This window comes from Populus euphratica, unplaced genomic scaffold (genome assembly GCF_000495115.2).
Source record: "Populus euphratica unplaced genomic scaffold, PopEup_1.0 scaffold25.1, whole genome shotgun sequence".
Lineage (NCBI taxonomy): Eukaryota > Viridiplantae > Streptophyta > Magnoliopsida > Malpighiales > Salicaceae > Populus > Populus euphratica.
The window spans coordinates 474,782-491,269 of record NW_011499851.1 but is presented as its reverse complement, the minus strand read 5'-3'; the positions used below and the strand labels follow the sequence as shown (position 1 = coordinate 491,269).

Here is a 16,488-nt window from a genome sequence, read left to right as displayed (position 1 = left end):
TTATTATCAAAGAAACTGATCATTCTTTATTAGTCTGTGTATATGGAGACGACAAGGTATTGGTATTATGGAAGAGAGAAACAACAGTCTCCGTAGTTACTATGGGTGCTATTTAAAACTAACACGTGGTTTTGTTTTATTTGTTTAGGCTTTTAAATGCTTGTATATGTTCTTAACGCTTGGTATTTACTTTCTTTCTTTCTTTATTTTCGACAAAGTTGATGTTTACATCTTTCAAAAAAGTAATATAGTACGTACATATACATTTTCGATAAAGTTGCTCCTTCATTTGTATTTTAGTGGAATTTAAAATTAGATTATGACATTATTATAATCATTGCAGAAATAAAATCTAAATGGCTTATCCCTACAGCCAACAAAGAAACATTATTTTTTGGATTTAGCATCAATTTTTATACAACAGCGTTGAAGTCAATATGAACATAAAAATATAATTAAAAAATATATTTAGTTAAAACAAGGATACCAGAAAATTGAAAGTACCATAGTAAAAAAAATTCTCTAAATTAATTAAATTTCATTCCATGGGGTTTTCTTTTATTTTTCTTAAGTTCTTATTAAAAAACTATTTTATTAATATAAAGAATATGTTTGGTTAAAGTGTATATATGTGTGTGTGGATAAAAAAATTAGCTAAAAGATAATTTGTAAGAATTTAAATCGTTGTACTTTTATAAATATTTATTATAATTGTATCGGAATCAAATAAAAAAAATTAAAACGCCCCTTGACTGTATCAGTTTTCATACAAACGCCGGTCGTTTTGAAATACTGGAAAATCTTCCGGGCAAGAATACTAGAAGAAAATTTATTTTTTAGACTTTGGTTGTAATTTTTTTTAACATATTTTTTTATTAAAATATATCAAAGTAATTTTTAAAATTAATATATTAAAATATATAAAAAATTAATTTTTCAAAAAAGTAAATTTTTTTAGGAACGCGGTGCAACCGCGTTCCTAAACAGCGTTCCTAAACGGCTTCCTGCCCACAGATTTGGCTATTTTTTCCACGATTCTGGAAACTCCACCCAAAAAAGTATGCACAGAATCAATAAAAAACCGCTGCCAACAGATTTGTTTCTCTTGTGAGTTGAGACCGTTCCATTCCTCCGTTGTAATAAATGAAGAGGTACGGACACGTTAACTTGGAGCGGCCATTAAGTATTCAAATTTCAAAGTCTCTCGTCTCACACGACATGCTTGTTTTTTTTAAGGAAAAAACAGCCACCCCCACGTGATCTGACGATTCTTCGATGTACCTAATTAAAGTAGGGTTTGTTAGTGTACATTATTGTTGTGCCATGGTTTAAAATATTATTTTTTAAGATATATTAAAATAATATTTTTTTATTTTTAATATCACTTAAAAAGATTTAAAATTATAAAAAAAATAATTTAAAACAATTTTTTTTAAAAAACAAATCGTGGCTGCATAAACAAACATGATAATGACATGGTTTAATTTGCCACATCACCGTTTATATGGGCTCCACTTTGTTGTGCCATGAGCATAATAGTATATAATTTCTTCTGTAAGTGACGACACCTGGCAAGAAATGAACGAAACCTTGAAATTCCAAGCGCAGTTGAAGCGCGTGATATATGTCCTCTCGAGTAACCGAAGGTGGAGCAAGGGTATTGGTTTTTGCTCATGGCTCGTTTGTCCAAATTCGTGCACTTGCAGCGTGTTTGAGACTAATTTCCTATTAAAATTAATTTCATTTATAGTATTTAAATTGCATTCAAAAAGTTAAAATCATGTGTTTAAAAGAGATATATTATCATTGAATTTATTTTATTTTATTTTATTTTCTACAATACCATATCTTTTATTTTATTCATTCAAAATATCTCTTTCTTTTTGCATCTGATTCCTCTCTGTTATTATCATCTTAAATAATCCATTAAATCAAAATTAAATACCTCATGGAAGTAATGTTTTATCGTGATACATATTTACTCTTTATAATAGAGAGAAGAGTGATATAAAAAAAGATCGGTATTTTGAGAACGAACTACTAATTTTTAACATCCACCTCTCCTATTTATTTATAATTTATTTTGATATAATTTTTAGAAATTGAACCTTATTTAGAATAGTTACAAATATAAAATTTAAATGAAAACTTCTTAAATGAGTTCAATGTTAAAAAAATATATATTTGTATTTTTTTATGAAATTATATATATAGATTTAGACACGTGAAAAAACAAGTACAATGAATAAAATAAAAACTCAGGAAAACCGAACCTCCAATGGCATTATTTCTTGCATAAAAATAATTATCATTTAGGTTTATTTGTTAAGAACATGAAAATAACTTTCGAGGAATTGTTTTTAGTTTTTACAATTTTAAGAGGTTATCTTGTATGTTTGGTATTAACAGGCAAAGACGAATAATACTATCCCTGTAATCATTTTTTATAGTGATGTTATCCTTGATGGTTGACAGCTTGACATCAAATCTGATAAGTGACTCTCTTTTTTAAAGTACAAGGTATTATTTTAATTATGTCTATTAATTTAATTGTTCCATTACCATGAATCTTTCTTAAGTCGTGTCTGGTTTTAAATTAAAAAAGGTTGTCTTGGGAGTACCTTTCCTTTTAGGTGTCATGCTATTTCGTTTGAGCTTCCTCCACTTATTTTCGCTAGTTTCAAACGACATTTCTGTTATTTGTCATGCTATTTTGTTTTATTGTTTTTTTTTTAAAAAAAAACTTAGACTGCAATATTTTTGTGTTGTGATACCTTATTGCTTTATTTATCTTTTATGTTATTTTATGTCAACCTTTCCCCTGTCTATTTTGTTTTTTTTACTCTTACCCAAACAACACTTCTTTAATCCATTGTTCTATAATATAAAATAATTTTTTTATTCATACTTTCTATATCACATTTAAAGTTATCACGGAATTAACTATGCTTTAAATGAGTATAATTTTAAAGAATAATTTAATTAATTAAGTTTTAAATTTGCTTTTTAATAATTATAAATTTAAATTATTTTACGATTATTGAAAATTTATATAATTATTAATTTTAAAATTTATAAAATTAATTGAAGTGCATATAAAAATATTTAAATACCCACATATTAATAAAAAAATTATAAATACAGTTTTTATAATATTATTTTGTATTAAAATCAAGGAGTTCAAGTATAAAATGTTTCATAAATATATTAAATTTTAGATATTAATGACTCCACAAATATTGTTTCAAGATTTCAACGTTAATAATAGTAAGCTTAGCTTGTCTTCAATGACTAATTACTTTTTTTTTTTAATTATATTATCCGAATAAAACTTCTTTTTCTCTCTCCTGTTTTGTCCCAAGTGTATTTTTATTTTTTTAATGTGAGAATATTCTCAGATTAACTTTTAAATATTAAAATTGTATAATTTTCTATTGAATCTGAAACACATATTTAAATGCAATTCCATACAATAATACAAATTATGTTCTGCAACCTGTTGTAGCATGGGAGCTATTGTCAACAGTTATATGCACTTCACGATTTCTAAATTAGACAATACAAGCGGGCATTTTGATGCTTCTAGTTAATAATCATATCGTACCTGCGACATTAACTATATATATGGTTAGAAATAAGTTATCATATAAGGAAATAGAAAATTCTTAAAGTCAAGATAATACACCCCACGCAAGATTGCAATGAGCCCTGGGTACATGCTTCATTTATAGTTTTTAAGCAATAGTAATGTCGATTAATAGTTGGTATAGCTTTAGGCTTGTTAATTTGAAAATTATGTTTCGTGTTTCTTGTATTTTATATAAAATTGTATTGGAGTTATTAATGTCATATATATCCATACTTGTATATTTATAAAAAATCAAATACTATTTACTAAAAAAATATGTCAACATAAAATGTAACAGCAACATGTAATTTTGATATATAATTTATATTTGTTTTAATTAAATTAAAAAAATAGTATATATTATACAAAATTTTATCACTATCCCATCCCAATCTTGCACTTGAGTATTTTTTAAATAAACTCACAAACATGCAAAAGCTAAAATTAAAAGCTTTTGATTGTAAATTATGTTTGTGATGAAATTATTGCATGTTCTTTTTAAAAAATTAATGTGGGGTCCGAACTAACTTACGCGCACCACAACTAATCCTACAGGTCTTGAAGTTAACGATCATGTAAGCTTCTAGTGACCATCATATGAGTAATCAAGGACTCAAGTCTAGGACCACAAAGAGAGCAAACCTCTTAATTCCAAGTGCTTATCACTTGGATATCACCTAAATGATTTTTTTTAATGAAACTATAAAAATATATAAAATATATCAATAATACAATGCACATTAATGCAATTGCAAATAATAAATTAATGCAATTGCAAATAATAAATTAATGTGTGTACTTTTTGTTTGTTTATTATTAATGTCAATTTTAATTATAGTTATAATTAAATATCTATTATATTTTTTTAAGTTATAATTTCAATTATAATTTTAATGAAACACATATTTTAATTATATTCAACTTAACTAAAAATATATTTTTTAAAATTATTATTTTTTAAATTATAAACATAACAATTACAACAATATAAAAAACATACCTTGACATGCTTGCTCGAAATGCAAAAGATGCATTTACCGTAAATCTAAAATTTCACAGATATTATAAAAGATTGAGATGATGTTTGATAATATAATAAATATTATTTTTAAAAATACATTGAAATAATATATATATATATATATATATATTAAAAAACCTGTTTGTAATTAACACATTACAACAATTTAAAAAAAAATTAAAATTTAATAAAATGCCGTTTGGAAGCGTTCCAAACGGCCTCTGACTGTTCCCTTAAACATCCCTCCATGACCCCCGCTGCCCGCCTCGTCACTTGCCTCCCACCTTTCCCACCTTAAATACTCCCGTCTCTCCTCCCTGAAAACAAACCATCTCAAAAACAAAAAGAAAAGAAAAGGGAACTCTCATCTCTCACTTCTCACCATGCAAAAGAGCGCTTCAGCTTCTTCATTAGGCCTATATATATATATATATTAAAAAAAAACTATTCTTGTAATGAACACATTAAAACAATTTTAAAAAATTAAAATTTAATAAAATGCCGTTTGGGAGCGTTCCAAACGGTCTCTGACTGTTCCCTTAAACATCCCTCCATGACCCCCCCTGCACGCCTCGTCCCTTAGCCTCCCAACTTTCCCACCTTAAATACTCTCATCTCTCCTCCCTAAAAACAAATCATCTCAAAAAAAAAAAAAAAGAACTCTCATCTCTCACTTTCCACTATGCAAAAAAGCGCTTCAGCTTCTTCATTAGGCGCAGGAGGCCTAGACCTGTCTCAGATCTTCTTCAAACCAATCCAAAACACATCTCCGCCATCACCCACCAAACGCCACACCAAAATTTCTGTTATTGGTACCGGCAATGTAGGCATGGCAATAGCCCAAACAATTTTGACGCAAGACTTAGCCGACGAGCTTGCCCTTGTTGATGCCATACCTGACAAGCTCCGCGGAGAAATGCTTGATCTCCAACATGCTGCAGCTTTTTTACCCCGCACCAAAATTCTTGCATCCACTGATTACTCTGTCACTGTTGGATCTGATCTTTGTATTGTTACTGCTGGGGCTCGACAGATTGCCGGGGAGTCGAGGTTGAATTTGTTGCAGAGGAATGTTACAATGTTTCAGGGGATTATACCTCCGCTTGCTCGGTATTCTCCTGACGCGATCTTGATGATTGTGTCGAATCCTGTTGACGTGTTGACTTATGTGGCCTGGAAGTTGTCGGGGTTTCCTTCGAATCGGGTTATTGGATCTGGTACCAATTTGGATAGCTCCAGGTTTCGGTTCTTGATTGCTGATCATGTTGATGTTAATGCCCAGGATGTACAGGTGAGGACATCGATTGATCTTGTTTGTTAATTTTTTTTTGAGTAGTTATGCAAAATCACAATTTATCCCACCGCATTTTTTTCGAGCATATGTTCAATTTGATTTCATATCACTTTGTTTGAAGCTTTGGTGCGTGAAAGCTGGCAGATAATGCATTGAAATTGAATTCTACAGAAAAGAAAAAAAAATACTGAATTTCAGTTATGCTCTGTAGAATTTAGAGAAGAGGTAGAAGAACAGTAGATATTTTCTTCACTAGTTTGTGTTGTTGCAGAGTGTTTTTAAAGTAGAAGAAGTGCACAGCAGATGCCAGGAATCGTGCAGGGAAGTTACAGTACAGACTTTGAGAGATTTGATGTAGCTAAACTTTAGGAATCAATCTTCCCCTAAACAATTATCTCTAGCTGAACATTAGGAATCAGTGATTGTAATTTTCTGATGATATTCTGCAATCTTGTTGTCCTGCTGACATGCTTGATGATTCACGTTTCCATTTCCATCATTTACATGCTTGTGCAACGTATTTCTGTACATTTTGATTAAAAGAAGAAGAAGAAGAAGAAGGAAGTCTCATTAGCAAATCGTATTTTGATTAAAAGAAGAAGAAGAAGAAGGAAGTCTCATGAGCAAATCATGTGGTCAAAATTGAAAATTGACTTTCGCTATCTGCGTTTGAATTTTTTAGTTGTTAACATTTCTTTATAGGAAAAAATATTTCTGAATCTTTACTTTTTCTTTGGGTAGGCCTACATTGTTGGTGAGCACGGGGATAGTTCTGTGGCATTATGGTCTAGCATAAGTGTAGGAGGAGTGCCCGTATTGAGCTTCTTAGAGAAGCAGCAAATACCCTATGAGAAGGATGCACTGGAGAAAATCCACAAAGCAGTTGTAGAGAGTGCATATGAAGTGATTAGTCTCAAAGGCTACACATCTTGGGCAATTGGGTACTCAGCTGCTAACTTGGCTCGGTCCATTCTCAGAGACCAGAGGAAAATCCACCCTGTTTCCGTTCTTGCAAATGGGTTTTATGGCATTGGCGATGGGGACGTGTTCTTGAGCTTGCCTGCACAGCTAGGTAGAGGAGGGGTTTTGGGGGTGACCAATGTGCATTTGACGGATGAGGAGGCACAAAGGCTCAGGAACTCTGCTAAGACCATCTCGGAGGTGCAAAACCAGTTGGGACTTTGAGGTCAATGGACATTTGTTCTATTCGTTGCGCTTTTCTAGGTAGTATCTTGGCTTGTTTTCACTCGTAACTCCTATGTTTCCAGTTTTCATTCAGTGTTGTCATTTGTCAGTATAGATACATTTTTGGAAAGGTTTCCCATCCATTACGAACTAAAAATGGCTTTGTTTTGCTGTTGCAACAATTATGTGGAGTAATTGCGATGGTGATATTCGTCCTGTCACTCTTGCTAGAAGAACTTGGACTGTGGGAACTTATGTTGCAAAAGCACGCTGGCTTTAAGACATGCTTAGCCAACTGTACGGATTGGAACTCTTTTTGGAAAATCTGCAGCATTCATTTCAAACAAGCCTGGTTAGAGCATCCAGAAGGAGAGATGTTATTTAGAAGATTCAAATCCAGAAGAGGAGAGATGTTATTTAGAAGATTCAAATCTGTAATATAGCTTTATGAACGGGGTGTGTGTGTTTTGTGTTGTGTGTTTTTGGTTAGAAGAGTTGATTGTATTTTAATATATTTGATGAATAAGTATTTTAACAATTTCATATGATTTAGTTTGCTTCACCTGTTTGAAACAACTTGAAATATAATATTTAAGGATGGTATTGAAAAGAAATTAATTAAAAAAAATGATAGGGATTATGAGATTAAAATAATTTTATAAAAAATAAATTAAAAAAATATAATTTTTAAAAAATATAAAAAGAATCAGTGAAAAGAAATTATTTAAGGTTTTAGTATTTTTATAAGATATGTATAAATAATATATTTATAAAACAAACAATATTTTAACATTTTACTTAGCATTTTTTTTTGAGGATGTTACACGAAAAGCTAAATTAAATTTTTATATAAAATTGTATTTGGAGTTATATAACATCTATAAAAAATCAAATTTATTTACTAAAAAGATGATGTTCTGACACAAAATTTAATAATAATATATATTTTTGATATGCAATTTATATTTGTATTTGACTAGATGAGAAAGGTAAGGCACATTATATAAAATTTTATTAAATTATATTTACAATTGAATTACTGCATGTTTAATGGAACTATAAAAGTAGATACAATATATATGCAATGCATATTAATATAATTACAAATAATAAACTAATGTGTGTCCTTTTTGGTTAATTTATTAGCAATGTCAATTTTAACTATAGTTACAATTAAATAATTTTTATATGTTTTTTAATTATAATTTCAAACATAATTTTAATAAAATATATATTTTAATTAAACTAATTTTAATTAAAAATATATTCATATTTGGGAAAGGTTTCCCATCCATCGCGAACTAAAAATGGCCTTGTTTTGCTGTTGCGACAATTATGTGGAATAGAAACAAGCGTGGTTAGAGCATCCACGAGGATAGATATTATTTAGAAGATTCAAATCTGTAGTATAGCTTTATGAATTGTGGGGGGTGTTGTGTGGGTTTGTTTAAAAGGGTCACTTGTATTTTAATATATTTGATACAACTATTTTAACAACTTCCATGTGTTGTCAAATTTAAAGATAATTCGGAATACAATATTTAAGAATAAAATAAAAATAAAAAAATAACTCAAAAAAATCTAGATAAACTTGTTAAACGAATGATAATTTTAATTAAAGAAAAAAACAGGTGACATTTTTTTATAAAAAAAACAATATTTGAACATATTATTTAGCATTATGTTAAACAAGCATTGAAAAGTCAAATTAATATTTTTTTTATTTATTTTGGTTTTTTATTTAGCACATAGGAGATGCCTTTACGATGGCAATTCCCCTCAAAGAGACATGGCTATTGCATTAGCAATTTATGGTAACTTAATTTTTTTCATTTAAAACTTTTTATACCCAAATTAATAATCAATTTTTTAAAAATTTGTTAAAGAGAAAAAATTCAAGAAAAGAGAATTGAAAACAAGAAAAAATCTTATAATTAATCTCAAATTCACTATAAAAAATTTACTCCACCTACTTTTAATTTTTTGTTACCTTGCAGTCTGTTTAATTTTTAAAGTTTTAATTTAGATTTAAAAATTTATTTTCTTAACATTTCAATCCCTAGTTTAAGAAGAGAAAAAAAACTTATTTAAAAATAATAAAAAAGAAAGTTGGTGGATAACTATTTTCTATCCTTAAAATTTATATTTCTTGATGTCATTAGGTTCATTTAATAAGAGGCGTTCAATAATTATGATTTTTTTTAAATATACTTAAAAAAATAGATCAAGTTTTGTTTAGATTTTGTTTTAGAGATTTTAAAGTATTTTTTGGCCATTAAATTATTTATGATATTTTAGGCCAAATCAATTTAAAAATCAGGTTTTAAGATAAAAAAACTTACACCTCGATTTTTTATTTACTGGGGGTGACCGAAAAAACATAACAATAGATCACTCATTGCCTTCTTAAAAAAATTAAAAACGAATGATGTCTCGGCTGCTCTCAAGAAAAAAACATGTGCGGGCTTACGCTTCAAAGCCTAATGCTTTTTTTATTAAGGCCAATTTACTTTCATTAATTGTTTCTATTAATTAAAAAATATGAAAGAATGATTTTTTCAAAAAAAAAATCATTCTTTTATGTTTTTTAATTGCATAATATTTTAAAAAGATTAATTTGATTTGTCTTGAATCTTTTTCCATGTATATTTTGTACAGCTTTTTTTATATAAAAAATATAATTTGTTATGAGTAACAACAATTAGCCTCTAAAATAATATAAATAAAAAAATTTAAAATAAAAATATAATAGATGTAAAATATTTACAAGTGCATCTATTTTTTAGTTTTACTATAAAAATTAGCCTTTTATTTTAATATTTAATTAGTTTTAGCAACTTCTTTGGATTTACCCGTTCATAAATTCCTTAATTTATTTTATAATTTTTTGATTTTTCGGTTCATAAATTCCTTAATTTATTTTATAATCATAAATAACATATCTTCACTTCTTATTTTTTTTTAAAATTATATTAATAATAGAGTTTTATAGTTTGTTTTGTTTTACTCCATGGAATTATCATGGATTCAAATAATCTTCCCAACATTGGATTATTGCTTGACATTTTTAAGTATTTATTTTTTTATTATATAATTAAATAATAAATAGCTTTACAGTAAAAAAAAAATACATAAAAAATTTGATGTCACCCCTGCTGCAGCACAGGCCCATGATTGGTCACTTTCAACCGGCGGTCTTCACAATAAAATTTCTTTCTCCCAATCTCTCAATGACTTTGAACAAGGGCCAGCCCTTCAACGGTGCCCATTGAAGTAATAAATCTTCTGTATTACATTTTAGTTAACAAGAAAAGCTAATCAGGCTTGAGAAATTAGTGTAGCTCTCCGTACTTATGAATAATGCTCACTGCATAATGTTACAAAAAATTTAAACATGCCATCAAAGATCTTCTCGTTATTTTCACAATAGCTTTTTCTTGAGATTATAAAATCAGCTAAGGATACTTTAGCTTTTTTTTTTTTCAATTGCAATGCAGATAGTTAGTGATCTGGATGGAGCTTCTCAGGTTCTGAAGAGAGTATGATGTATCATGTTCCAATTTTTTTTTTTTGATAATTGTTATGTGTATAATTTAATTAATCAAGTTTTAAATTTATTTTTCAAAATTATCCTTTTAAATCTTATAAATTTTAGAGGCTACTAGAAGTAAGTTTATATTATCATTAATTTTAGGACCTATGAAATTAATTAAGGTATGCATAAGCTGATTTAAAAAATCTTATTCTTGGTTTTGAATGATTTGGATTAAGTGAAAAAAAAACAGTTGATTTTTTTATTTATTTCAATGATGCATTAAATGCTATTATATAATTTGAATTTAATGATTTATATTTCAGGAATATAACAATCATCTTCGCCACTGTATTCCAGGGAAATGGTCCAGTAAGAGTCCAGCTCAAACAGTAACAATCAATATTATACCTGGGAGCATGGTTACAAAACTCTACTCGGTTTGTGAATCAATCTGATGATCCATGGACCTGAAGCTAGTCGGGGTTATGTTTTCCTTTTAATTGATTTTTTTGAGACCAAAACAATACCATTTCCGCTTTATTTAAACTCTATTTAAACCATGTTATTTTAGAGGTTATTATTATTATTATTATTATTTTTATTTACGTGGAGTGTCCGGGCCAGCTTGCGCGCACTACGACTAATCCCCACGGTCCACTGAATATCCTACAAACCCAGTAGGCATGTAAGGCACCGTAGGGGTGACAGGCATGCACGCTAGGGCTCGAACCCAAATACAATGAAAGGAGACAAGCCCCTTCCACCACTAGACCAAGCCCTAGTTTGCATTATTATTATTTTTAACGGAGCAGCTCAGTAGTAAGGGTAGTTCCAACTTTTAACTAAGCAGCTCAGTAGTAAGGGTAGTTCCAACTTCCAAGAGTTTGAGTGTGCTGTTTATTAACATGGTCGCTGTGCTTTTTAAAAAATTAAATTTCGTCTTTACATTAAATTTATTTTTTTAATATTTTTTTTTTATTTTGATGCATTTATATCCAAAAAAAATTTAAAATAAAAAATATTATTTTCATAAATTTTTTAATAAAAAGTTATTTTTTAAAAATAATTACGACTATAATATTAAATATTAACTTTAATGATTAATGCAAATGAAAATATTAAAACGAGCCAAGCTGCTGGGCTGCGAGCCCAAAAACATTAAACCTCACGTAATATCTGAAACGCTATCGTTTAATAGACTGTAGTAAGTAGAAACAACTCTTTCTGGCTAAGTGCTCAAATTCGTCAATTCACGAACACTCGGGAAAATCACCAGATAGGTAGTGAAGATTGGCTGACAACAACAACAACAGTACTTCAGGAAGTAGAAGAAGGAAGATCAAGCTAAGTCTAAACCTGAAATGGCAGGTAGATTGAGCAACGTGGCTTCACAGATCATGGGAGGAAACGGCGTCGTTAGCCGCTCTGTCGCCTCCTCTATTCGTCTCCGTTCCGGCATGGGCCTCCCCGTCGGCAAACACATCGTCCCCGATAAGCCCGTTAGTATATATTAACTATTTTCAATTTTTTACAAAAAAATTCAAATCCATAAAGAAAATTCATTTGGGGTTTTTATTCTTTCAGATTCCCGTGAATGATGAGCTGATGTGGGACAATGGGACTGCATTTCCAGAACCTTGCATAGATCGAATCGCCGATACTGTTGGAAAGGTAATCAGTGACTATTGATTTTATTATTATAACTTGTAAATATCAATTTATTATTATCATTTCCAGAACCTTGCATAGATCGAATCGCCGATACTGTTGGAAAGGTAATCAGTGACTATTGATTTTATTATGATAACTTGTAAATATCAATTTATTATTATCATTTCCAGAACCTTGCATAGATCGAATCGCCGATACTGTTGGAAAGGTAATCAGTGACTATTGATTTTATTATTATAACTTGTAAATATCAATTTATTATTATCATTTCCAGAACCTTGCATAGATCGAATCGCCGATACTGTTGGAAAGGTAATCAGTGACTATTGATTTTATTATTATAACTTGTAAATATCAATTTATTATTATCATTTCCAGAACCTTGCATAGATCGAATCGCCGATACTGTTGGAAAGGTAATCAGTGACTATTGATTTTATTATTATAACTTGTAAATATCAATTTATTATTATCATTTCCAGAACCTTGCATAGATCGAATCGCCGATACTGTTGGAAAGGTAATCAGTGACTATTGATTTTATTATTATAACTTGTAAATATCAATTTATTGATTTTCCTTTTCCTTTTGGGATTGTTTGATGGTAATAGTATGAGGCCTTGGCGTGGTTATGTGGAGGTTTGGGATTTTTCGCCAGTCTCGGGTTGTTAGTTGTGTGGAATGATAAAGCTTCTACGATTCCATTTGTAAGTTAAATAACTCATATTTTGGTTATTAGAGCGCCCCTCCCATCCTTTAATTTGGATTTAAATATTTGATTTGCTTACTTTAATGGAATCGATATTTGTTGGTATTTTGGTATCAATTGGTGAATGTGTTTTTGTTGGTGTGTTTAGTTAAGTGGAGAAATAAATTTCCTTTCGAGTCATAACAGATATTCACACTTAATATTATCAAGTTAAGCTGTCAAACTTGTATAATCAATTTAATAGCTGTAGTGCAAACATTAGTTAAAGAGACAAAACCTTGATCTCTTTGGAAGTGAATTTCGACCTGACTAAATTACAAGTTAGGACATGATATAGTTCTGAACTTATGCTTTCAGTAATGATGCAATAGAAATGGCTGATTCCTCTGATTAACACGAGACTATCTTGAAAAGTAAATGACCATCAAGTGAGTGGGGTTGAATTTAAGACCTACTTGGTTATAGAGCTCTGATTTCTATTCTAATTCTGTGATTGAAATGTTACTCTAGTGTTTTAGAAAGAAATTGCACATATTAGGATAGTCATGAATGTTTAAATGTTAATAAGATTTAGCTTTGGTATTTGAAAGGAATTGGTATTTGTTGCACTTTTGATATCAGTCTAGGAAACTAGTTCTTGTTATCGAGTTTTGTGATGTGAAAATAAGTTGTCTTTTGAGTTGAAAAATGCTTTATGATGACATCTACTCCAATTCAACTTTGTTTTGATGCCATGGTAGAGGACATGTCGGTGGTTCTTAGTAGCTCTTGGATAAAGATTTATCTACTTCATCAGCTCATTTTGTTTTAATCAACCCTTTCCTAGTGTATTGCTTTTGGTGAAGCGGGGAAAGCAGATGTGCTTTCATTTATGATGGCATTTCCATTGTTACATTGGATAAGAGCTATTAGATATGTGCTTAAGAAGCTGGTATTCATGTCAAAACTATTGTTAAGTTAAGCTCTTGAACTTGTAATAACCATCGAGTTTCTATAATACTCAGCTTCAGTGCAAAAAATATTGAAAAAGTTAAACCTTTGTCTTTCTGGAAGCAAACTTTGAGCTGACTAGATTACAAGTTAGGACAAAACATGATACTGAACTTAGGATTCAGATGATGACGCAATAGCAAACAACTGATTCCTCTGGTTACTCATTTGACCTTGCAAAAATTAGTGATGGGAGTTGATTTCTTATAACTTTAGGAAGAAAACTCGAGTGAGAATGTGATGTCCATGCTCCAAATCTAAAGCCTCACACTTGACAGAGAACCATAGTTTTCCTTAGATGCATCTGTCTTGGGTTTGTCCTTCATCCAATTATAGCCACAGCATATTACTGTTCAGCTCAGCTTAACTCAACTAAGTCACAGGCGATGAAGGAGTTGAATTTTGAAGTGTGCTACATTTGAACACAGCAAATCTATTTCCTATTCAGTGCTCAATCACTCTACTTTAGGACAAGTTTTCAAATATCTTTCAAAATTCTGCAGTTTTATACTGATCTGAATTTCCTATGTCTTTAAGTATAGGATACATTAGAACCTGTAAACTTGCAGGAACTGCTTATTCTAACAACTGCTAGTCATTGATAGAGTTTATATACCCTTTCATATTCGTAGTGCTTGATGATACTTGAGTCTGTCTCGTGCTTTTCCTTAGGGAAGCCTTATGTTTGTTTGTTGTCACTGATTCCAAAAGCAAAGGTTTTTCTATCGAGCCAGTTGATATGCCTCTGGATATATGAAAATTATCCAGTCATTAATATCACACCCTATGTTTGTTGGAGAAACAAGTGGAGCTTTCAGGCAAAAAATGTCTATCCTTCTAGGAATTGTGAATCATAAACTTCCACCACCTCACATGATATAGGTTCTCTGAGGTGAGATTCATCTCAAAACTTGATTAGAGCATTTGAATATCACTGTTACCGATATACTTAGACTGGACAATTCAAGCCCATGTATTAGAGTGGAAATTCAACTTGATCATCTCCTTAGAAAGCTAAACCAATTTCCAGATATGTTTTCCCAAATGTACAGTCCTTGAGAATTATACAGGAAGGCTGGAAAATTTTTTGTGGGAAGCATCCTGTTCCCTCGAATTTTCTTTTGCTTTGGCATTATGCAAAATTAATTATTCTTGAGAGATAACAATTGTAAGTTTAAACATATTGATCAAGCATAAAAGTGTTTGCAGCAGAATTTTGAAGATCATATCCATTTTAAGAGTATCTCATTTTGGTAGTCTGATGTCTTTTATCTTGTCTATCATTAGTGGAGCTCTGTAATTTATGAAAATTTTTGGGCACTTCAATAATGATTCTGCATTCATAGTGGATGACGATGTTATGCTTCTTCCTTGTGAATAACCTTGCTATGTTTTGTCAAGTATCACCTTATCTCATCAGCTGCATGCGTTCTCTGTATAACTTGTTTCATCTTCATATTTTGTTCTATAACTTCATTTCTTATGTTTAACATTTTAGGCATCGTCTTTTAAGGCAATTGTGCTGCTTCTATGCACTAGTGCACTTTAAACATTTTTCTTATTCAGCACTTTACATTTCTGATGCTTGCGTGGGCACACACTCAACATTTTTCCTGTTCCACATTTAGCATTTCTTATGCTGACAACAGCATTTTTCTTTTCTTTTTTTATTCTTTTGAGAAGACACCGAAGGTGTATCCATACGACAACCTGAAGGTGGAGCTTGGTGGAGAACCGTAGGTTTGATCTAGGAGTGGTTGTATCCTTCTTGCTCTTTCTCATGGCTGTCCTCTTTTGTTCATCATTTTACCCTTGTGAATTGTGATGGTTAGAAATAATGGCTTTGGCTGAAATTAACATCAAACAAACAGCCTTTTAAGTTTCTCAAAGCTGGTTCTCAAGCAAGATGGTGTTGCTTTTTTCAGATTCCTTTTTTATGTTTCTGCCAGTAAATTGGATTATTTAAAATAAGGGTGACTATCTCAACTCTAAGCATGTGGTTTATGTAATGTCTAACCTCATGTTTTATTCCTTATCCCTGGATTATATCGTGGGCAATTTTTTGTGAAGCTTCAATTTACTTTTTCGAGAATCATCAAGGGTAGAAACCATCTTTATTGAGTTCCCCATCTACATGAAAATTGTAGTTATTGGTGGCAGGAATTTGGCCACCTACCTCCTTTGAGTTCCCTACATGAAAATTGTAATATTGGTGGCAAGAATTTGACTACCATCTTTTGCCTAACTTTCTCTCTTCTTTAATAGTCAGGGATTGAAATTTAAAAAAATTGAGATTTTATAACCAAAGTGTAAACATTAAAAGAATAAGGACTAAATAAGAAAAATATTGAAACTTGAGGGATCAAAGTAAACTTTTACATCTCTTTTGAGCAAAGCAAGTTGATTGAGGTTTTTTTTTTTTTTTTTGTTAATTTTGGTCTGGTCTATGAATTTT

The 16,488-nt window shown here is 30.3% G+C and overlaps 2 protein-coding genes and 1 long non-coding RNA gene across 5 annotated transcripts; 2 read left to right on the top strand and 1 right to left on the bottom strand.

The window, feature by feature from the left end:
- The first annotated feature begins 5,239 nt into the window (after window positions 1–5,239).
- LOC105121382 (L-lactate dehydrogenase B-like) lies at window positions 5,240–7,515 on the top strand. Of its 2 annotated transcripts, XM_011019995.1 has the most exons (3): window positions 5,240–5,940; window positions 6,685–7,162; window positions 7,317–7,515. In XM_011019995.1, exons 1-2 carry the CDS (start codon window positions 5,332–5,334, stop codon window positions 7,126–7,128), a joined length of 1,053 nt encoding a protein of 350 aa, XP_011018297.1. In that variant the 5' UTR covers window positions 5,240–5,331; the 3' UTR covers window positions 7,129–7,162; window positions 7,317–7,515. The 2 variants fall into 2 exon arrangements, with proteins under 2 accessions (XP_011018297.1, XP_011018296.1); XM_011019994.1 differs by having other exon boundaries at window positions 6,685–7,333.
- Window positions 7,231–7,648, bottom strand: LOC105121384 (uncharacterized). Its single transcript, XR_841539.1, has 2 exons — window positions 7,541–7,648; window positions 7,231–7,504 (listed from the first exon to the last, which is right to left on the bottom strand). It is a non-coding gene; the product is annotated as an uncharacterized LOC105121384 (long non-coding RNA).
- Window positions 7,649–11,875: 4,227 nt separating this feature from the next.
- Window positions 11,876–16,102, top strand: LOC105121381 (NADH dehydrogenase ubiquinone 1 beta subcomplex subunit). 2 transcript variants are annotated; one of them, XM_011019993.1, is made up of 4 exons: window positions 11,876–12,162; window positions 12,248–12,334; window positions 12,946–13,041; window positions 13,784–14,831. In XM_011019993.1, exons 1-4 carry the CDS (start codon window positions 12,025–12,027, stop codon window positions 13,817–13,819), a joined length of 357 nt encoding a protein of 118 aa, XP_011018295.1. In that variant the 5' UTR covers window positions 11,876–12,024; the 3' UTR covers window positions 13,820–14,831. The 2 variants fall into 2 exon arrangements, with proteins under 2 accessions (XP_011018295.1, XP_011018294.1); XM_011019992.1 differs by lacking the exon at window positions 13,784–14,831 and adding an exon at window positions 15,717–16,102 and having other exon boundaries at window positions 11,878–12,162.
- Window positions 16,103–16,488: the final 386 nt, after the last annotated feature.